The sequence below is a fragment of the Chiloscyllium plagiosum genome, unplaced genomic scaffold (assembly GCF_037043375.1).
Source record: "Chiloscyllium plagiosum isolate Xiang-an unplaced genomic scaffold, Cpla_swu_hap1 HiC_scaffold_10, whole genome shotgun sequence".
Taxonomy (NCBI): Eukaryota; Metazoa; Chordata; class Chondrichthyes; order Orectolobiformes; family Hemiscylliidae; genus Chiloscyllium; species Chiloscyllium plagiosum.
In genome coordinates this window covers 3,698,855-3,724,187 of record NW_028270148.1, presented here as the reverse complement: position 1 = coordinate 3,724,187, position 25,333 = coordinate 3,698,855, and the positions used below count along the sequence as shown (strand labels likewise).

Below are 25,333 nucleotides of genomic sequence, written 5' to 3'. Positions count from 1 at the left end.
CAGTGTGACACCATCTCACAGTGAGGGAGGGGTCAGTGTGACACCATCTCACAGTGAGGGAGGTTCAGTGTGACACCATCTCACAGTGAGGGAGGGTCAGTGTGACACCATCTCACAGTGAGGGAGGATCAGTGAGACATCATCTCACAGTGAGGGAGGGTCAGTGTGACACCATCTCACAGTGAGAGAGGGTCAGTGTGACATCATCTCACAGTGAGGGAGGGTCAGTGTGACACCATCTCACAGTGAGGCGGGGTCAGTGTGACACCATCTCACAGTGAGGGAGGGTCAGTGTGACACCATCTCACAGTGACGGAGGGTCAGTGTGACACCATCTCACAGTGAGGGGGGGTCAGTGTGACACCATCTCACAGTGAGGGAGGGTCAGTGTAACACCATCTCACAGTGAGGGAGGGTCTAGGTGACACCATCTCACAGTGAGGGGGGGGTCAGTCTGACACCATCTCACAGTGAGGGAGGGTCAGTGAGACACCATCTCACAGTGAGGGGGGGGGTCAGTGTGACACCATCTCACAGTGAGGGGGGGGGTCAGTGTGACATCATCACAGTGAGGGAGGGTCAGTGTGTTGTCTCACATTAAACGTTTCTCTGGGAAAGGGTGATCACTGTAAACTGAAGATAGTAATGAATTGCAGGAGTGACGTGCTCGAGACCAACAGTACAAATTTGAATTTTGAAACAATTCCATCCACATTGTTACGAGGAGGGAGCTGGTGAGGTGTGTAGTCAGTTCATACCAAGATAAGATGAATTATCTTCACTCGGAGAGTCGTGACGCTTCGATTCCTCTCTAATGGGGTTTGTGATGTGCCCTCATTGAGCTGATTTCAGAAGGAGGATTCAGTTAGAATCTTAGTGTCTCAGTGAATCTGGGGATTTTGGTGCAAGCAGGAAAGTGTCATTGAGGCAGTAGATCAGCAATCAGCACATTTCTTTGTTTGATTTCCTTATTTCAGCAAATCAGGGAGTTTTTTAATAGCTTCTGCTCCATTCTTGGTAAACACCTCTTGATTCTGAGTGACTTTTTCACGTGCTGCCTGTTTTGCTGCTTCACATTTTCTCTGAATCTCCTTAAACGTGTCGTCTGAGCCCTGTCCACCCAGCAATGAGCTCAGCTCACCCAGTGGTTGTTGAAGGTGATCCTGATAAATCTGCACGTAGGTTTCAGACAGGGCCTTCACGCTGTCCGAGATACTGACTGCCTGGGACACCTGGATCTGATTGCTGGCTAAAATCTCTGGAGCACGCTGTGAGACTGCTTCACCCCCAGCACCAAACTTTGTAAATGTGCTCAGGAAACTTTCAGTTAACTTGGGGACAAATTGAATGAATGTGATCATGTCTGCCCAGTTGGATTGTATCTTCCCGAGTACCTTCAGTCCTCCAACCATCAGCTGGAGATTGGTCTTGACAGACTCCTCCTGGGTCTGAGTGTCCTGTATCTCTGTCGATAGTTGCTCACTCTTGTCATCCAAACGTTTCATCTCTTCATAACAGGCTTTGTACTTGTTTTGTGAGTTCTCCAGCTCAGCTTGGACTTGCTTGATCTTCAGTTCTGCTTGTTCTCGAACCTCGCTGAGGAACTTCCTAATTTCCAAGTTGGATTCTGAGGCATCTTTATTTTTGAGATCAGCAATCAGCGTTATGAGGAACATTAACCCTTTCCCCAGCATCACTCCAAGCTGCAATGGGCTGCTCAGATTGCTCAACAAATCCATAATTCCTGGGATCATCTCAATCATCTTCTTCAGTCCTTGCTCACAAAACTCATCAACGTGAGCACTGGAGCTCACATCATTGTATTGATTGAGGTATTCCTCATGCCTTTGGGAAACCTCACTCCATTTATTATCCAAATCAACCTTCTCTTTCTCTATTGCCTCCTTCCTTTCTCTGGCTTTTTCCAGGAGTTCCCTCATTTTTTCCATTTGATCCTGGCTGGCAATCTGGGAAGCTTCACACATTTCCCACAGCTCATTGTAAAGACTACTCAGCTCGGAGAGTTTCTGTTCCACTGAAGTTGCGTTTTCCTTGCACTGATTTACACAGGCCTGAACTCTGGCCTGCTGCTTGGTGGAGGGTTCTGCTTGAAGACTCCCCTTCAGTTGGTTACACGTCCTCTGGATGTTACGCAGGTTATTGCTGGTCGCATCAAGTGAGTTTATGGTTTCATTGCAAATCTTCATCAGGCAGCTCTTGAATGACTCTGGCTTTGGAAACAAGGATTTCTTGTCTGGACTGCTTCGCTTCAGTTCAACATCGTTTATTTTTCTGACCTGTCGCACAAGGTCACTTAAAACGGTGACGGATGCAATCGTTGGTAACAGGAAATTCTCCACATTAACGTGGGACTGCACCATCAGGCCAAAGCAGTTAGAAATTTGCTTTTCAGCTGGGAGTTGGGATTGTCTGCCTGACATCGCTGATATTGCCTGCGGTGAGGAAGGGCACAATGAGGAGCAAACACATGTCACTGGTTATCCTCTTCCTGTCGTGATAGGATTGACATTGTGACCAAGATTACACACAAAGGCCAGATTTTTACCTTAACGTCCTGACACTTAATCTATTAATAGAATCGTACAACACAGAGACCCTTCTGCCCATTGCATCGGTGTTCCCCCTGGGGAGCTGAGCAGCTTGTGGTCATGAGCAATGCTGGCAGAAACATTCAGAGCCAGGCCAGGGTGGGGGTGGGGTGGGGTGGGGGAAGAGGGGAGTCGGGGATTGGGGAGTTGCGGGTCAGTGGCCGAGGGGTGGGCAGTGAGTCTGTCTGGAGTTAAAAGCCTGGGGAAAGCTAGTTTCTGTTCACTTATCACTTGCTGGAAGCAGCGGCCTTGAACCTTGGTTCCTCAGAGACTTTGTAGTTCACACAGCAGTCACTCTGTGCCTCCCGTGAAGAACTGTCACATACCTGGAGAAAGGAGACTGAGAAACAAAACATTCGTGCAAGGAATCGATCCTCAGAGTGAACCCTGTGGTCTGGAGCCAATAGGCTACTCTCTCAGCTTTTCCTCCTTCATCAATGACACCATTTTATTTTGGGCTGTTTGTGCCTCTCTCTTTGTGTGTGTGTGTGTGTGTGTGCGTGTCTTGTGTGTCTCTGTGTGAGTGTATATGTGGGTGTGTGGGTGTGAGTGTGAGTGTGTGTGTGGGTGGGTGTGAGTGTGTGAGGGTGTGTGTGTGTGAGTGTGTGTGTGGGTGTGAGAGTGTGTGTGTGTATGCGTGTGTGTGTGTGTGTCTGTGTGTGTGTGTTCTGTGTGTATGTGTGTGTGTGTGTGTGTATGTGTGTGAGTGGGTGTGTGTGTCTGTGTGGGTGTGAGTGGGTGTGGGTGTGTGTGAGACAGTGTGTGTGTCTCTGTGTGAGAGTGTGTGTGTCTCTGTATGTGTGTCTCTGTGTGAGTGGGTGTGTCTCTGTGTGAGTGTGTGTGTGTAAGAGTGTGTGTGTCTCTGTGTGAGAGTGTGTGTGTCTCTGTGTGTGTGTCTCTGTGTGAGTGTGTGTGTCTCTGTGTGAGTGTGTGTGTGTGTCACTGCGTGTGTGTGTCTCTGTGTGAGTGTGTGTGTGTGTGTGTGTCTGTGTGTGTATGTGTCTCTCTGTGTGAGTGTGTGTGTGTGTCTCTGTGTGTGTGTATATGTGGGTGTGTGGGTGTGAGTGTGAGTGTGTGTGTGTGGGTGGCTGTGAGTGTGTGAATGTGTGTGTGTAAGTGTGAGGGTGTGAGTGTGTCTGTGTGTGTGGGTGTGAGAGTGTATGTGTGTGTGTGAGAGAGTGTGTGTGTGTGTGTATGTGTGTGTGTGTCTGTGTGTGTGTTCTGTGTGTATGTGTGAGTGTGTGTGTAGGTGTGTGTGTATGTGTGAGTGGGTGTGTGGGTGTGAGTGTGTGTTGGTGTGTGTGAGGGTGTGTGTGTGTGAGAGTGTGTGTGTGTGAGGGTGTGTGTGTGAGAGTGTGTGTGTCTCTGTGAGTGTGTGTGTGTGTCACTGCGTGTGTGTGTCTCTGTGAGTGTGTGTGTGTCACTGCGTGTGTGTGTCTCCGTGTGAGTGTTTGTGTCTCTGTGTGAGTGTGTGTGAGTGTGTGTGTGAGCGTATGTGTGTCTCTGAGAGTGTGTGTGTCTCTGTGTGTGTATGTGTGTGTGTGTGAGTGTGTGTGTGTGTGAGTGTGTGTGTGAGTATGTGTGTGAGCGTATGTGTGTCTCTGAGAGTGTGTGTGTGAGTGTGTGTGTGTGAGTGTGTGTGTGTGTGAGTGTGTGTGGGGCTGGGTGTCTACAGTGGTTGGAGTTTTAATTCACGGAGTTACACACTGAGAATCCATAGTTGGTTACCTGTGGTTAGAATCTATTCACATGTAATCAGTAGCAAACCTGGTCCATGGTTTCTGTTTAACTGGAAAGAGTGAATTGGGGGATTTGATAGTTTGATAGTGCTCTAACTTTGTGCACAGTCCCAGGAATAGCAGAGTTCAATTTCCACTGTCCAGTCTCAGTGAGGTGTGACATGGCATTACCTCTGAAGATGTGCTGCCCATATCGTGCCAGTCCCCTGGTCAATCCACATTGCATTGCAAACTTTCCCGAACCAATATTTACCCAATTCTGTTTACAAATCTCACTGCCCTTTTCAGGCAGAATGTTCCAGATCACAACAGATCCCTGGGTAAGCTTTCCCCCACAGGGTCATGTCTGCTTCATTTACCTTCAATCTATATTGATACGGCACTGACCCTGCAGCCAATGGAAACCCTTTTACCTTATTTACACCATCAAAGGCAACCCAGACTGAACACCTCGATTCAATCTCCGATAACAGCCTCTGCTCGAATCACACTCTCTATATTCACTCAGGCTGTAGGTGTCACTGACTGGGCCAGTATTTACTGCCCATCCCTAGTTGCCCTGAGACAGGATTGTAGTGATCTGCCTCCATAAACTGCAACAGGCCACATGCTGTAGGTTAACCCACAATGCATTTGGGGGATTTGGTGATTAGAACCCGGGCCAGGTGGATCTTATTGGCTCTGAGATCTCTGATTGGTGCAGTTACCCTGTGTCAATCAGGGAGCCCTGGCTGACAGATAGAACCAGGAGTTGTCTGCCCCTGGGCCTGGCCAAACTGGCCATTAACAGGTCCAGGCAGCGGGCCGTGGAGACGGTAATTAGGGCCGACTGCCTGCCCCTCTTCCGCGGTTAGAGCCCGGGTGTCCTTGGAGAAGGAGCACGCGGTGTCGACCAACACCCTGGAGAGGTGGGCGCCGCAGGGAGTGGAGTGCATTATTTCTCCCTCCAACTCTATTTTGATTTAATCCCTGCCCTCCCCTTCACTGTTTGATCACACAGCATTGCCCTTTGTGGAAGGCACTGCTTGTCACTGGCCACTCGGGTGCTTTCCTATCTTCCTGGTGGTGGAAATTGAATAAAGATTCGTACACCTTGTGTCTCCCACTGTGTCTCACACCTGCACACACACACAGCCGGGGTGCTGGGGGAAATAATAAGCACTACCGCGGTTAGGCGGGAGTGTGGGGGTTAAATAAAGGAACAAAAAAAAAGAACCAGGAGTTGGAGCCAGAAGGGGCATGTGGCTGAGAGCTGGAAGGGACATGGGGTGGGCCGAGAGACGGGAGGGGCATGGGGGTGGGCTATCTTAGAGTGTCCGGAAGGTGGGAGGGGCGGGAGGCTTACTGGGTTGCTGGGGGTTTCTATATTTTATGCACTGTTTCTTTATCTAATTGAACTGTCTTTTCCGTTTCTGTTACTGTTTTGTGATGACCAAAAGTGGGATTTGAGGTTTGTCCTCATTTCCCTGAAAACGGGTTGAACGGTAAGCTTAGGGGCCTGGCTTTGAGGGTGTGTAAATTGCTGTTTCTCTGTAAACAGCTGTTAATGGTAACTGTTTATCAACTATATTGATTAATTAAATTTTAAACAATTAAAAAAAAGAAACCGAAGTTGGGTCGCTGTTGTGGCTCAGTGGTAGTGTCCCTATGGAGAGAATGAGGACTGCAGATGCTGAGATCAGAGCTTAAAAATGTGTTGCTGGAAAAGCGCAGCAGGTCAGGCAGCATCCAGGGAACAGGAGAATCGACGTTTCGGGCATAAGCCCTTCTTCAGGAGGGTGTGCCAAGCAGGTTAAGATAAAAAGTAGGGGGGAGGAACTTGGGGGAGGGGTGTTGGGAATATGATAAGTGGAAGGAGGTGAGGGTGAGGGTGATAGGCCAGAGAGGGGGTGGGGGCGGAGAGGTTGGGAAGAAGATTGCAGGTCAAGAAGGCGGTGCTGAGTCTGAGGGTTGGGACTGAGAAAAGGTGGGGGGAGGGGAAGTGAGGAAGCTGGAGAAATCCGCATTCATCCCTTGTGGCTGGAGGGTTCTTAGGCGGAAGATGAGGCGCTCTTCCTCCAGGCGTTGTGTTGCTATGGTCTGGTGATGGAGGAGTCCAAGGACCTGCATGTCCTTGGCAGAGTAAGAGGGGGAGTTAAAGTGTTCAGCCACGGGGCGGTTGGGTTGGTTGGTGCGGGTGTCCCAGAGGTGTTCTTTGAAATGTTCCGCAAGTAGGTGGCCTGTCTCCCCAATGTATAGTGTCCCTATCCCTGGACTAAGAGGCCTGGCTTCAAGTCCCACCTGTTCCCGGAACAGGTCAATTAAAAAAATACTGGATAAACAGAAGACTCAATGGTCACATGGTGGTTTCCTGGCTACTGTGTCACATACTCATACACACACACAGAGACACATACTCACACACACACACTGCCCCCCCAATACACACACACCCACACACACACACTGCCCCCAGTACACACACACTCACACACAGCCCCCCAATACACACACACACACACACACACTGCCCCCCAATACACATACACGCACAATGCTCCCCAATACACACACACACTCAGCCCTCCAATACACACACACACATACTGCCCCCCCAATAGACACACACTGCCCCCCAATACACACACACACACTGGCACCCAATACACACACACACTCAGCCCCCCAATACACACACACACACTGCCCCCCCCAATAGACACACACACACTGCCCCCAGTACACACACACTCACACCCACACACACACACAGCTCCCCAATACACACACACACTCACAGACACACTCACATACACACTGCCCACCCCAATAGGCACACACACACTCTCATACACACTCACTCACACACACCCATCCAGAGACACATACTCACACACTACCCCCAATACACACACACATACACACACACCCACAGACACACTCACACATACACACACTGCCCTCCAATAGACACACACACACACATACTCACACACACACACACACACACTGCCCCCAATACACACACAAAGACACACACTCACACACAAAGACACATACACACACACTGCCACCCCAATACACACACACACACACTGCCCCCAATACACACAGAGACACACACTCACACATACAGAGACACATACACACACACACTGCCACCCCAATACACACACACACTCACAGACACACTCACACACACACTGCCCCCCCAATAGACACACACACACTCTCATACACACTCACTCACACACACACCCAGAGACACATACTCACACACTGCCCCCAATACACACACACATACACATACTCGCACACACACTGCCCCCCAATACACACACAGAGACACACACACACAGAGACACATACTCACACACACACACACTGCCCGCCCAATACACACACACAGACACACACTCACACACTCACACTGCCAACCCAATACACACACACACATACACTCAGACACACTCACACACACACACTGCCCCCCAATAGACACACACTCACTCTCATACACACTCACGCACACACACAGACACATACTCAAATACACACACCCACAGACACATACTCACACACACATAGCCCCCTAATACACACACACACACAGCCCCCCAATACTCATTCACACAGCCCACCAATACACACACACACACAGCCCCCCAATATACACACACACATACACATCCCCCCAATAAACACACACAAACAGCCCCAATACACACACACAGACCCCCAATACACACACAGCTCCCCAATACACACACACAGCCCCCCAATATACACACACAGACCCCCAATACACACACAGACCCCAAACACACACACACACATCCCCCCAATACACACATACAGCCGCCCAATACACACACACACAGCATCCCAATACACATACACACAAACACATCTTCCCAATACACACACAGCCGCCCAATACACACACACACGCACACACACACAGCCCCCAATACATACACACACATACAGCCCCCCAATGCACACACACATACTGGCCAATACACACACACACACTGCCCCAATACACACACACACTCTCACACACACACACAGCCGCCCAATACACGCACACACACACACAGCCCCCAATACATACACACACATACAGCCCCCCAATGCACACACACATACTGGCCAATACACACACACACACTGTCCCCAATACACACACACACTCACACGCACACACACACACTGCCCCCAATAGACACACACACTCTCATACACACTCACACACACACACCCACAGACACATACACACACACACAGACACATACTCACACACACACTGCCCCCCAATACACACACACATACACATACTCACACATACAGACACACACTGCCCCCAATGCATACACACACACAAACAGAGACACATATTCACACACACACTACCACCCCAATACATACACACACACGCACACACACTGCCCGCCCAATACACACACACAGACACACACTCACACACTCACACTGCCAACCCAATACACACACACACATACACTCAGACACACTCACACACACACACTGCCCCCCAATAGACACACACTCACTCTCATACACACTCACGCACACACACAGACACATACTCAAATACACACACCCACAGACACATACTCACACACACATAGCCCCCTAATACACACACACACACAGCCCCCCAATACTCATTCACACAGCCCACCAATACACACACACACACAGCCCCCCAATATACACACACACATACACATCCCCCCAATAAACACACACAAACAGCCCCAATACACACACACAGACCCCCAATACACACACAGCTCCCCAATACACACACACAGCCCCCCAATATACACACACAGACCCCCAATACACACACAGACCCCAAACACACACACACACATCCCCCCAATACACACATACAGCCGCCCAATACACACACACACAGCATCCCAATACACATACACACAAACACATCTTCCCAATACACACACAGCCGCCCAATACACACACACACGCACACACACACACAGCCCCCAATACATACACACACATACAGCCCCCCAATGCACACACACATACTGGCCAATACACACACACACACTGCCCCAATACACACACACACTCTCACACACACACACAGCCGCCCAATACACGCACACACACACACAGCCCCCAATACATACACACACATACAGCCCCCCAATGCACACACACATACTGGCCAATACACACACACACACTGTCCCCAATACACACACACACTCACACGCACACACACACACTGCCCCCAATAGACACACACACTCTCATACACACTCACACACACACACCCACAGACACATACACACACACACAGACACATACTCACACACACACTGCCCCCCAATACACACACACATACACATACTCACACATACAGACACACACTGCCCCCAATGCATACACACACACAAACAGAGACACATATTCACACACACACTACCACCCCAATACATACACACACACGCACACACACACACTGCCCCCAATACACACACACTCACACACGCAGAGACACATACTCACACACACTGCCACCCCAATACACACAGACACACTCACACACACACATACTGCCCTCCCAATAGACACACACACTCTCATACACACTCTCACACACACAGACACATACTCACACACACACTGCCCCCCAATACACACACACATACACATACTCACACACACACACTGTCCCCCAATACACACACACAGAGACACACAAACAGAGACACATACTCACACACACACACACAGCCAACCCAATACACACACACTCACAGACACACTCACACACACACACACTGCCCCCAATAGACACACGCTCACTCTCATACACACTCACACACACACACATACTCATACATACACACCCACAGACACATACCCACACCCACACTGCTCCCAATACACACTCACACACACTGCCCCCCAATACACACACACACTGCCCCAATACACACACAGACGCAGACACACTCACACACACACACACACACTGCCCAATAGACACACACACGCACTCTCACACACACACTCACACACACACACCCACAGACACATACTCACACACACTGCCCCCAATACACAAACACACACACACTGCCCCCCAGTACACACACAGAGACACATACTCACACATACACAGACAAATACTCACAGACACACACACTGCCCCCCAATACACACACACACTGCCCCCCAATGCACACACACACACCCCAATACACACACACACAGACTCACAGACACACACACACTGCCCCCAATAGACACACACACTCTCATACACACTCACACTCACACCCACAGATACATACACACACACTGCCCCCAATACATACACATACACACACTCACACACACAGTGCCCCCCATACACAGACACTCACACGCATGCACATAAACACACCCACCAGCCCCTAACACATACACTCACACACACACTGCCCCCCATACACACCACCCCAACACACACTCACATACACACAGCCCCCCAATACATAGCCCACCAATACACAGACACACAGCCCCCCAACACACTCACACACAGCCCCCCAATATACACACACACAGAGCCCCCAACACACACAGCCCCCCAATATACACACACACACAGAGCCCCCAACACACACACACAGCCCCCCAATACACACACACAGCATCCCAATACACACACACAGCCCCCAATGCACACACACACAGCCCCTAACACACACACAGACACCAATACACACACACAGCCGCCCAATACACACACACACAAATACTCACACACAGCCCCCAATACACACACACACAGCCACCCAATACATGCACACATACACACAGCTCACCAATACACACACACAGCCGACCAATACACACACACACACAAACACAAACACAAACACACACACACACACACACACACACACAGCCCCCCAATACACACACACATACAGCCCTCCAATACACACACACACTGCCCCCCAATACACACACACACACACAGGGACACACACTCACACACACAGAGACACATACTCACACACACAAACTGTCCCCCCAATAGACGCACACACATTCTCATACACACTCACACACACACACACCCATAGACACATACTCACACACACACTGCCCCCAATACACACACACACACTTCCCCAATATACACACACAGACACACTCACTGCCCCCCCAATATACACACACATGCACTCTCTCACACACACACACCCACGGAGACATACTCACACACACACTGCCCCCCAATACACGCACATACACATACTCACACACACACTGCCCCCAATACACACACAGACACACACTCACACACAGAGACACATACTCACACACACACACACTGCCCTCAATACACACACACAGAGACACATACTCACACACACACACACACACACACACACACACTGCCCTCAATACACACACACAGAGACACATACTCACACACACACACACACACACACACACTGCCCCCAATACACACACACTCACAGACACACGCACACACACTGGCCCCAATAGACACACACACACTCTCATACACACTCACACACACACACACTCACCGACAGACACATACTCACACACACACACAGCCCCCCAACACACATAGCCCCCAATACACACACACAGACCCCCCAATACACACACACATAGCCCCCCAATACACACACTCAGCCGCCCAATACACACACACACCCACAGACACATACTCACACACACACTGCCCCCAATACACACACACACAGTCCCCCATACACACACACACAGACACACTCACTGCCCCCCAATAGACACACACACGCACTCTCACACATAGTCACACACATACACACACACCCACACACACACCCACAGACACATACTCACACACACACTACCCCCCAATACACGCACATACACATAATCACACACACACACAGTGCCCCCAATACACACACAGGCACACACTCACACACACAGTGACACAAACTCACACACACTGCCCCCCAATACACAAACGCACACACACTGCCCCCTAATTCACACACACACTCACAGACACACTCACACACACACACTGGCCCCCAATAGACACACACATACTCTCATACACACTCACACACACACAGACACATACTCACACACACACAGACCCCCAATACACACACACATGCTGCCCCAATACACACACACACACAGCCGCCCAATACACACACACAGCCCCCAATACACACACACCAGTCCCCCAATACACACACACACATAGCCCACCAATACACACACACAGACTCCAATACACACACACACACAGCCCCCCAATACACACACACAGCCCCCCAATACACACACACAGCCCCCCAATACACACATACGCACACACACAGCCATCCAATACACACACACACAAACACAGCCCCCCAATACACACACACAGCCCCCAATACATACACACAGACCCCAATACACACACACACTGCCCCCAATATACAGACACACACATACACACACACAGCCCCTCAATAGACACACACACACTGCCCCCAATACACACACACACAGCCCCTAACACACACACACTGCCCCCAATACACACACACACACTGCCCCCAATACACACACAGAGCCCCACAATACACACACACACAGCAGCCCAATACACACACACACAGACACACACTCTCACACACAGAGACATATAGTCACACACACACACTGCCCCCCCAATACACACACGCAGAGACACACTCACTGCCCCCCAATAGACACACACATGCACTCTCACACACACTCACACACACACCCACAGACACATACTCACACACACACTGCCCCCAATACACACAGACACATGCTCACACGCAGACACATACTCACACACACATACACACACACACACTGCCCCCAATACACACACACAGACACATACTCACACACACACACACTGCCACCCCAATACACACACACACACTGCCCCAATACACGCACACACACACTGCCCCAATACACACACACAGAGACACACACTCTCACACACACAGACACATACTCACACATACACATACTGCCACCCCAATACACACACACTGCCCCCAATATACACACACACACACACACACAAACTGCCCCCAATACACACACACAGACACATACTCACACACACACACACAACCCCCAATACACACACACATACACACAGCCCCCTAATAAACACACACACAGCTGCCCAATACACACACACACAGTCCCCCAGTACACACACACACAGGGCCCGAATACACACACACAGCCGCCCAATGCACACACACACACACAGACCCCAATACACACACACACAAACACAGGCCCCCAATACACACACACACACACTGCCCAATACACGCCTACGCACACACACACAGCCGCCAATACACGCACACACAGAAACACAGCCCCCAATGCACACACACACAGCTCCCCAATACATACACACACAACCCACCAATACACACACACAGTCCCCAATATACACACACCCACCCACACACACAACCCCCCAATACACACACACAGCCCCCAATACACACACACACACCCACACACACAGCCCCCCAATACACACACAGAGTCCCCAATACACACATGCGCACACACACACAGCCACCCAATACACACACACAAACACAGCCCCCAATACACACACACACAGCCCCCAATACATACACACACAGACCCTAATACACACAGACCCCAATACGCACACACAACCACACACAGCCCCCCAATACACACACACACTGCCCCAATACACACACACAGACTCACTCACACACACACACACTGCCCCCCAACACAGACACACTCACACACACACACTGCCCCCAATACATACACACACACACACACTGCCCCAATAGACACACACACACTGTCCCCAATACACACACACACTCACACGCACACACACACACTGCCCCCAATAGACACACACACTCTCATACACACTCACACACACACACCCACAGACACATACACACACACACACACAGACACATACACTGCCCCCCAATACACACACATACACTCACAATGCCCCCAATACACACACAGAGACACACACTCACACACACAGAGACACATACTCACACACACACACACACACTGCCACCCCAATACACACACACAGACCCTAATACACACACACAGAGACACACACTCACACACTGCCCCCAATGCACGCACAGAGACACACACTCACACACACAGAGACACATACACACACACACACACTGCCACCCCAATACACACACACACTCACAGACACACACACACACTGCCCCCAATACACACACATACACATACTCACACACTCACAATGCCCCCAATACACACACAGAGACACACACTCACACACACAGAGACACATACACACACACACACTGCCACCCCAATACACACACACAGCCCCTAATACACACACACAGAGACACACACTCACACACACAGAGACACATACTCACACACACACTGCCACCCCAATACACACACACTCTCATACACACTCACACACACACCCACAGACACATACTCACACACACACACCTACAGACACATACTCACACACACACAGCCCCCAATACACACACACACACACCAATGCACACACACAGCTCCCCAATACACACACAGATACACAGACACACACATAGACACTGCCCCCAATAGACACACACACGCACTCTCACACACACTCACACACACACACTCACATACACACCCACACACAGACCCACAGACACATACTCACACACACACTGCCATCCCAATACACACGCATACACATACTCACACACACACACTGCCCCCAATATACACACAGAGACACACACTCACACACAGAGACACACACACACTGCCACCCCAATACACACTCACACACACACACTGCCCGCCAATACACACACTGCCCCCAATATACACACACACACTCACACACACACTCACATACACACACACTGCCCCCCAAAAGACACACACACACACTCTCATACACACTCACGCACACACTTACACACACATCCACAGACACATACTTACACACAGACACATACTCACACACACACTGCACTACCCCAACACACACACACACATACACACACTCACACACACACTGTTCCCCCCCCCACACACACACACTCAGACGCATACACACAAATACACACACACACCAGCCCCTAACACATACACTCACACACACTGCCCCCCATACACACACACTCACACAGACACACACACCATCCCAACACACACTCACATACACACAGCCCCCCAATACATGCACACACACATACCCAGCTCCCCAATACTCACACACACACACACTGTCCCCCCATACACACACACACTCACACAGACACACACACCACCCCAACACACACTCACATACACACAGCCCCCCAATACACACACACACACAGCCCCCCAATACCCACACACACACTGCCCCCCATACACACACTCACACAGACACACACACCACCCCAACACACACTCACATACACACTTCACACACAGACACACACACACAGCCCCGCACACACTACTCCCTACACTCACATACTCATACACATTCACACACCCCCACCCCACACTCTCTCTCTCACTCACGCACACACCACCCACAACCCCCCCCCACACACACACCACCCCCCCCCCCACACACACACATACACACTCACACCCACTCACAAAGACATACACAATACACACACATGCAGTAACCCACACACACGCACACACATACATACACACTCACTCACATAGGGGCTGGCTTGGAGTTGTTAGTAAGAGCCAATGTACTGTGTACATCAGGACATCGGTGTCTGTGTGGTTATTTCCATAGCAACGAGAGTGAGATGCTGACATGTAATGCTCCCCTGTCTGGTACCAGGGTAATATTGGCTCTCCCATGACCCAGCAGAGAGCAATGCCTGATAGTGTATGCTCCCTGGATGCCGCATGTAGCCATGTTTGGATAGAGAAGGAAGGCTTGCCGGTCACCTTTAACACGAGAAAGTTCCAACATTACCTTTACGGACATGTCATCGCAACGGACCACAGGGTTACTTAAAGCAGATAATGCTGTGCCATTACTTAGGCCGTTACTCTCAGCACATACAATTACAAGTTGGAACACCATGCAAGAAGCCAAGTGGCTAATGAAGGTGCTGTGAGTCCCCTCCCACTGGCAGATACACCACCAGTGGTGCCATCACTGAAAGAATGTGTTCTGGGTTCAATCTTTCTGGATATCTTTCTGCTCACACTGGACAATATCAGACTTTGGACACAGGAAGAGCCCATCCTCACGAAACGAAAACAGCTGGTGGCGATGAGGGGGTGCAAAAGGGCCATCACACCCAGAAGTGAAACCCTTTCTGGACCCAACCAGTATAGGGCGGTGTGGGGGGCAGGCAAGAATGAGTGCTCCGAATGAAGGTCACTGCCAGATACTGGCTGAACTCCACCAGGGTCACCCAGGGGGTCTCCAAAATGAAGATGGCAGTGAGAGGTTATGTCTGGAGGCCAGGACTCAATACAGACAAAGGCGTGTTGAGCATTTCCTGAAATTGAATGGCATTTGGCATGTTCAGACAGCTCCACGCCATCGTCCAATGGTCTAGTGGAAAGAGCAGTCCAAACTTTGAAGGCAGGCTTAGAGAGACACTCTCCAGTTACATAGAAAGCAGAACATTGAACATAGAACAGTACAGCACAATACAGGCCCTTCAGCCCACAATGTTGTGCCGACTTTTTATCCTACTCTAAGATCACCCTAACCGACACACCCCTCAATTTACTGCCGTCCATGTGCTTGTCCATCAATCGCTTACATTTCCATAATGTCTCTGACTCTACTCCCACCGCTGGCAGTGCATTCCTCACACCCACCACTCCCTGTGTAAAGAACCTACCTCTGATATCTCCCCTCTACCTTCCTACAAACACCTTAAAAATTATGCCCCCTCATGACAGCCATTTCCACCCTGGGAAAAACTCTCTGGCTACCCACTCTATCTCTGCCTCTCACCATCTTGTACACCTCTATCAAGTCACCTCTCATCCTTCTCCGCCCCAATGAAAAAAGCCCTAACTCCCTCAACCTTTCTTCATAAGACATGCCCTCCAGGCCAGCAGCATCCTGGTAAATCTCCTCTGCACCCTCTCTAGATCGTCTTTATCCTTCCTATAATGAGGCAACCAGAACTGAATACAATATTCCAATGTGGTCTAACCAGGGGCTGTATAGAGCTGCAGCATGACCTCACGGCTCTTAAACTCAATCTCCTGTTAATGAAAGCTAATACACCATACACCTTCTCCTGATGAAGGGCATTTGCCCGAAATATCAATTCTCCTGCTCCTCAGATGCTGCCTGATCTGCTGTGCTTTTCCAGCATCACACTCTCAACAATAGACCATACACCTTCTTAACAGCACTATCAGCTTGGGTGGCAGCTTTGAGGGATCGATGGACACAGATCCCAAGATCCCTCTGTTCCTCCACACTGCCAAGGATACTGCCTTTAACCCTATAACCTGCATTCAAATTCAACCTTCCAAAGTGAATCACTTTATACTTTTCCAGGTGAACTCCACCTGCCACTTCTCAGCCCAGCTCGGCATCCCGTCAATGTCCCATTGCAACCTACGACAGCCCTCCACACTATCCACAACTCCACCAACCCATCGTGTCATTGGCAAACACACTTACTCACCCTTCCACTTCCTCATCCAAGTCATTTATAAAAATCACAAAGAGCAGAGGTCCCAGGACCGAGCCACTGGTCACCGAGCTCCAGGCTGAATACTTTCCATCTACCACCACCCTTTGTCTTCCATAGGCCAGCCAGCTCTGAAAGTGGATACTGCAGATGCTGGAGATTACAGTCAAGATTAAAGTAGTGCTGGAAAAGCACAGCAGGTCAAGCAGCATCCGAGGAGCAGGAAAGTCGATGTTTCAGACAAAAGTCTGACAAAAGTCAGGAATTCTGTATCTATTTCCCTGTATCCCATGCCTCTTTACTTTTTGAATGAGCCGACCATGGGGAATCTTATCAAATGCCTTGTTAAAATACATGTACACCATATCCACTGCTTTATCTTCATCAATGTGATTTGTTATATCCTCAAAGAATTATTTAATGTTTGTGAGGCATGACCTGCCCCTCACAAAGCCATGCTGACTATCTCTAATCAAACTATGCTATGCCAAATGATCATATATTCTGTCTCTCAGAATCCTCTCCAATAATTTACCCACCACAGACATGTGACTGACTGCCTGGTCTGTGATTCCCAGGATTATCCCTATTCCCTTTCTTGAACAAAGGAATACCATTTGCCACCCTCCAATCACTGGCACTACTCCAGTGGACAGTGAGGATGCAAAGTCCATCACCAAAGGTGCAGCAACTTCTTCCCTCACTTCCTGTAGTAACCTCGGGTATATCCTGTCTGTCCCAGGGGCTACCAAACTGTCCAGCAGGACCACCCCTCGCACAAATATAGGGATAGTTCTGGCATTAAAACTCATATTCCCAGACCCTGTGGGGGAGGGTGGGGGAGGGTTGGGGAGGGTGGCGGAGGGTGGGGGAGGGTGCAGGAGGGTGGGGGAGGGTTGGGGAGGGTGGCGGAGGGTGGGGAAGGGTTGGGAAGCGTGGCAGAGGGTGGGGGAGGGTGGCAGAAGATGGCGGAGGGTGCAGTAGGGTGGGGGGAGGGTGGCAGAGGGTGAGGGAGGGTGTGGGAGGGTGGCGGAGGGTGCAGAAGGGTGGGGGAGGGTGGCGGAGGGTGAGGGAGGGTGGCAGAGGTGGGGGAGGGTGCGGGAGGGTGGCGAAGGGTGGGGGAGGGTGCAGGAGAGTGGGGGAGGGTGTGGGAGGGTGCAGGAGGGTGGGAGAGGGTGGCAGAGGGTGAAATGTTGCGAGGAACACCATAGCCGGCCACGTGTCATATCTGAGTGAAAGAACGAGAGTTTTCTTCAGGGGACAGGGCGTGGTGCTGGAATCACAGTAATGGCCCTGTTTGGTTCATCATCAGGTTCATCATGAGATCAGGTCTGGTGATGTACAAAGTGCAGATAAGTGAGAGGGTCCTGAACAAACATGAGGATCATCTGAAAGCCTTTACCACACAAACGGGACAGGAACAAAACACCCCTCAGAACAGCCAGCAAGGCCTGTCAGAAACTGTAGGCTCTCCCTCTCCATCTAGCATCGAGAAACCTCAGAGTCCAAGATGGAGGCCATCACCATCAGACGGAGAGAAGGAAACTCTCCTGAGACTCTCTCAATGCAACAGCAGGCCATGGTTGCCTGTGTCAGAGTCAGGCTAAACCCACCCTGGGGTGAAAATGTCCCAGAAGAAGCTACAAGAGGAATACCTGGAGTTGGGGTGTGGCTCGGAGGGATGTAGAGATTGGAGCCAGGCCAATGGATTCTCATTGACTATGATATCCTTGATGGGGACTGTTAACCTGTCCAATCAGGGAGCCCTGGCTGACTGACAGAAACAGAAGTCTCAGAGAGTCTTCTCATTCGGGGATTGGCTCTGAGCTGGTTGGTCAGAGAAAATATATCGTGCACATGTAAATAAATAAAGGATGCCTTCAGTACAGGATATCAGCCTCTGCACAGTGATTTCAGGAGGGAATTCCAGGATTCTGACCTAGTGGCAGTGAAGGAACAACAATATATTTCCAAGTCCGGACGGGGAATGGTTTGGAGGGGATCGTGGAGGGACCACTGTTCCCATGTATTTGCTGCCCTGGGTCTTCTTGATGGAAGTGGCTGTGGGTTTGGAAGGTTCTGTCTGAGGAGCCTTGCCATCCTGGGCTCCATGTACACTTCTCACTTCTGCAGAAAGGCAGGCAACATCATCAAAGTCCCATCCCCCCCCCCTTCCCCCCCCCAACCAATCACAGGATACACTCCTGTCCAACCTTCTTCTGTCAGACAGAAGGTCCAGGCTCAGAAACAGCTTCCTCCTGCCGGTTTCAGACTGATGAACGGACTCTCTAATGTTGGTCTTGTGTTGTGCACCCCCTGTGCTGCATTACCTTGTGTTCCTCGCTCTGCCTAAGCACCCTGTGCAGAAAATGTGTTGCTGGAAAAGCGCAGCAGGTCAGGCAGCATCCAAGGAGCAGGAGAATCGACATTTTGGGCATGAGCCCTTCTTCAGGAATCTGCGCTTGTCCAGCAACACATTTTCAGCTCTGATCTCCAGCATCTGCAGTCCTCACTTTCCCCTCTAAGCACCCTGTGACCTATTCATCCTTGCGTGGTATCATCTGCCTGTACTGCTCGCACAACAAAACTTTTCACTGTAACAAGGTACGTGTGACAACAATAAATCAAATCAAAGTTGGCGAATTTCTGCCGTGCATCTTGTCGATAGTACTCACTGCAGCTACTGAGCATTGGTGGGTGAGGGGGGGGGAGGGGCTGTTTGTGGGTGCGGCCATTCACTTGGCTGCTTTGTCTCATTGACTCATCGATAGGAAAGAAATTGACATGGAATGAGAAGGGCTAAAATGGGTCATTAAAAGTCATTTGCAAGCAGAATTACATTCATAAAAACAAAAGGGTAACTCTGGAAAGAGCTGGCCCACTCAAGGACAAAGGAGGGAATCTCTGTGTGGAGCCAGAAGAGGGAGGTGAGGTCCCAAACAAATACTGCATGTCAGTATTCCCAAAAGAGGAGTTGGTGGAGGATGAGCTCAGGGAAGGGAATGTCGAATTGCTGAGCCAAGTTGCTATTAAAAAGGAAGAGGTGTTCAAAATTATGAACAATTCTGGGTAAAGAAGAAAGTTCTGTTTCCACTAGTTGGTCTGTCAGAAACTAAGAATCACAATGTCAAGATTATCAACAAAAGATGATTCTCGATAGGACCAAGAGCAACAGGGTAATTGTTACGAGGTCTTTAACTTTCCAAAGTTAAAGACCCCATGACTGGGGGTCTGGGTTTACTATAGTTTGAGTACTGGATGTAGGTTTGCTCATTAAGCTGGAAGGTTTGTTTTCATGAAAATGAACCTTCCAGCTTAGTGAGCAAACCTACATCCAGAACCTCAACCTGAGCTACATTTCTTCTCAAAACTCACTAATGGTTCAAGTAGTTTGGACAGGTCAGTTTTTGTTCAATGTGTGCAGGACGGTTTCCTGACACAGTATGTAGCCAGGCCAATAAGGGGCGAGGCCACATTAGATTTGGTACTGGGGAATGAACCCGGCCAGGTATTAGACTTGGAGGTAGGTGAGCACTTTGGCACTTTGGTGACCACAATTCAGTTATGCTTACTTTAGCGATGGAATGGGATAGGCATATACCACAGCACGAGGGTTATTGCTGAGGGAAAGGCAATTATGAGGTGATTAGGCAAGATTTAGAATGCATAGGATAGGGAAGGAAACTATAGGGGATGGGCACAATTGAAATATGGAGCTTATTCAAGGAATAGCTACTGCAGATCCTTGACAAGTATGTACCTGTCAGGAAGGAAGGATGTTGTCAAGTGCGGGAACTGTGGTTTACGAAGGAAGTTGAATCTCTTGTCAAGAGGAAGAAGAGGCTTATGTTAGGGTGAAATGTGAAGACTCACATCGGGCACTTGAGAGTTACAAGTTGCCCAGGAAAGACCTAAAGAGTGAGCTAAGAAGAGCCAGGAGGGAGCCATGAGAAGTCATTGGCAGATAGGATCAAGGAAAACCCTAAGGTCTTCTCAAGGTATATCAGGAATAAATGAATGACTAGAGTAAGATTAGGACCAATCAAGGACAATAGTGGGAAGTTGTGTGTGGAGTCTGAGGAGATAAGTGAAGTGCTAAATGAATACTTTTCATCAGTATTCACACTGGAAAAAGACAATGCTGTCGAGGAGAATACTGAGATACAGGCTACTAGACTGGACGGGATTGAGGTTCATAAGGAGGAGGTGTGAGCAATTCTGGAATGTGTGAAAATAGATAAGTCCCATGGGCCAGATGGGATTTATCCTCGGATTCTCTGGGAAGCCAGGGAGGAGATTGCTGAGCCTTTGGCTTTGATCTTTATGTCATCATTGACTATGGGAATAGTGCCAGTAGACTGGAGGATAGCAAATGCTGTTCCCTTGTTCAAGAAGGGGAGAAGAGATAACCCTGGTAATTATAGACCAGTGAGGCTTACTTTGGTTGTGGGTAAAGTGTTGGAAAAGGTTATAAGAGACAGGATTTATGATCATAGAGACAGGAATAAGGTGATTAGGGATAGTCAGCACGGTTTTGTGAAGGGTAGGTCGTGCCTCACAAACCTTACTGAGTTCTTTGAGATGGTGACCGAACAGAAGGATGGGGGTAAAGCAGTTGATGTGGTGTACACAGATTTCACTAAAACAGTTGATAAGGTTCCCCACGGTAGGCTCTTGCAGAAAATACGGAGACATGGGATTGAGGGTGATTTGGTGGTTTGGCTCAGAAATTGGCTAGCTGAAAGCAAACAGAGGGTGGTGGTTGATGGGAAATGTTTATCCTGGGGTTCAGTTACAAGTGGGGTACCACAAGGATCTGTTTTGGAGCCACTGCTGTTTGTCATTTTTATAAATGACCTGGTTGAGAGCATAGAAGGATGGGTTAGTAAATTTGCGGATGACACTGAGGTTGGTAGAGTTGTGGATAGTGACGAAGGATGTTGCAGGTTACAGAGAGATATAAATAAGCTGCAAAGCTGTGCTGAGAGATAAAGACTGGGGACAATATTTCATCCTGACTAACACTCAACACTGGAGCCCTAGGGGTGCGTATTCAGCCCCCTACTGTACTCACTGTATACCCATGTCTGCGTCGCCAAATACCAGACTAATGCCATTTACAAGTTCGCTGGTGGCACCACTGTAATCAGTCGAATCTCAGACGGCGATGAAACAGACTATAGAAAGGGGGATGGAAGACCTGGAAAAATGGTGCACCAAGAACAACCTAGCTCTCAATGACCGCAAAACCAAAGAACTCATTATTGACTTTCGGCGGGATGTTACCCATGCCCCAACTACACATTAACAGCACACAGGTGGAATGAGTGGAGAGTGTCAAGCTCCTGGGAGTGGTCATCCACAACAAGCTTTCTTGGACTCTTCATGTGGACGCACTGGTTGCAAAGGCCCAGCAACGTCTCTTCTTCCTCAGGCAGCTGAGGGAATTTGGCATGATGGCAAATACCCTTACCAACTTTTATAGGTGCATCATAGAGAGCATTCTGTCTGGATGTGTCACTACCTGGTATGGTAACTGTACCATTCAAGATTGGAGATGGTTACAGAGAGTGGTGAACTCGGCCCAGACAATCACAAAGGCCAACCTCCCATCTATAGAATCCACCTACCAGGCCCAGTGTCAAGGAAAGACCGCCAGCATTCTCAAAGATCCATCCCACCCTGGCAATGTTTTTCTACAACCTCTACCATCGGGGAGAAGGTACAGAAGCCTGAACACATGCACCAGCCGGTTTCACAACAGTTTCTACCCTCCTGTTGTTAGAATACTGAATGGACTCACAGACTCTTAACATTCACCTATACCTGTGTTTTTGTTTTTGCCGCTGTTTCCCTATTATTTACTATCTATGCGACTTAACTCTGTGAATTGCCTGTATTACTCACAAGACAAAGCTTTCACTGTGCCTCACTACACTAAATTCAATTCAATTCAATTCACTTTGGAATGAGTAACAGGAATGCAGATACTGGGCTAATGGTAAGATTCTTGATAGTACAGATGAGCAGAGAGATCTCGGTGTCCATGTACATAGATTCCTGAAAGTTGCCACCCAGTTTGATAATGTTAAGAAGGCGTACGGTGTGTTAGCTTTTATTGGGAGAGGGATTGGGTTTCAGTGCCATGAGGTCATGCTACAGCTGTACAAAACTCTGGTGTGGACGCACTTGGAGTATTGTGTACAGTTCTGGTCACCACATTATAGGAAGGACATGGAAGCTTTGGAAAGGGTATAGAGGAGATTTACCATTATGCTGCCTGGTATGGAGGGGTGGTCTTATGAGGAAAAGCTGAGGGACTTGAGGCAGTTTTCATAAAAAGAAAAAAGTTGATGGTGACTTAATTGAGACTTATAAGATGATCAGAGGATTAGGGTGGACATTGAAAGCCTTTTTCCTCAGATTGTGATGGCTAGCATGAGGGGACATAGCTTTAAATTGAGGGATGATAGATTTAGGACAGATGTCAGAGGTAGTTCCTTTACTCTGAGAGTGGTAGGGGTATGGAACGCACTGCCTGCAACGGTAGTATTCTCGCAACCTTAAGGGCATTTAAATGGTCATTGGATAGGCATATGGATGAAAATGGAATAGTGTAGGTTAGATGGGCTTCAGATTGGTTCCACAGGTTGGTGCGACATCGAGGGCCAAAGGACCTGTACTGCGCTGTAATGTTCTATGTTCTCAAAGAACTAGGAGTGAGATGAGGAAGAATTTCTTGGAGAATTGTTAGGATTTGGGATGCATTATCTGGGAATGTTGAAGGTGGATTCCACAGGAGGTTTCAAAAGAGAGCTGGAGATATATTTGAAAGTGAAGTTAGAGGGTTGTAGAGATCAGGCTGGAGAGGGGAAAGAGCTAGGTTGCTCTTTCAGGAGCTCGTACAGGATCGAATGGCCCCCTGTACTGTAAATTCTATGATATTCTAGAGGTCAGGAACCTGTGTTTCTTTCGTGAATACAGCTGCCCCCAAGCTTACCTGTTTCCAGTTGATGTTGAACGATGATCTGAGGATAGTCTGCAGTCTCTCAGTCTGTCAGAGTCGAAGGGTTTGGATCTGGCTCCGTGCTGTGCTGACCTTTATATGTGTCTTAGGGAGGTCCCGTGTTACTGAGAGGAACGTGGGAGGTGGGAACATGTTATCGGTCACCTCTCAGTGTTTCTGTTCTGTTCTGGGATGTGGGCTTTGCCAAACAAG

General features: G+C 49.4%; 1 protein-coding gene across 1 annotated transcript; it reads right to left on the bottom strand.

Annotated features, from left to right (window-relative positions):
- Window positions 1-597: 597 nt before the first annotated feature.
- LOC148148888 (uncharacterized) lies at window positions 598-25,241 on the bottom strand. The gene is made up of 2 exons (XM_087990958.1): window positions 25,115-25,241; window positions 598-2,453 (listed from the first exon to the last, which is right to left on the bottom strand). Exon 2 carries the CDS (start codon window positions 2,439-2,441, stop codon window positions 969-971), a length of 1,473 nt encoding a protein of 490 aa, XP_087847084.1. The 5' UTR covers window positions 2,442-2,453; window positions 25,115-25,241; the 3' UTR covers window positions 598-968.
- Between the last annotated feature and the right edge of the window lie 92 nt (window positions 25,242-25,333).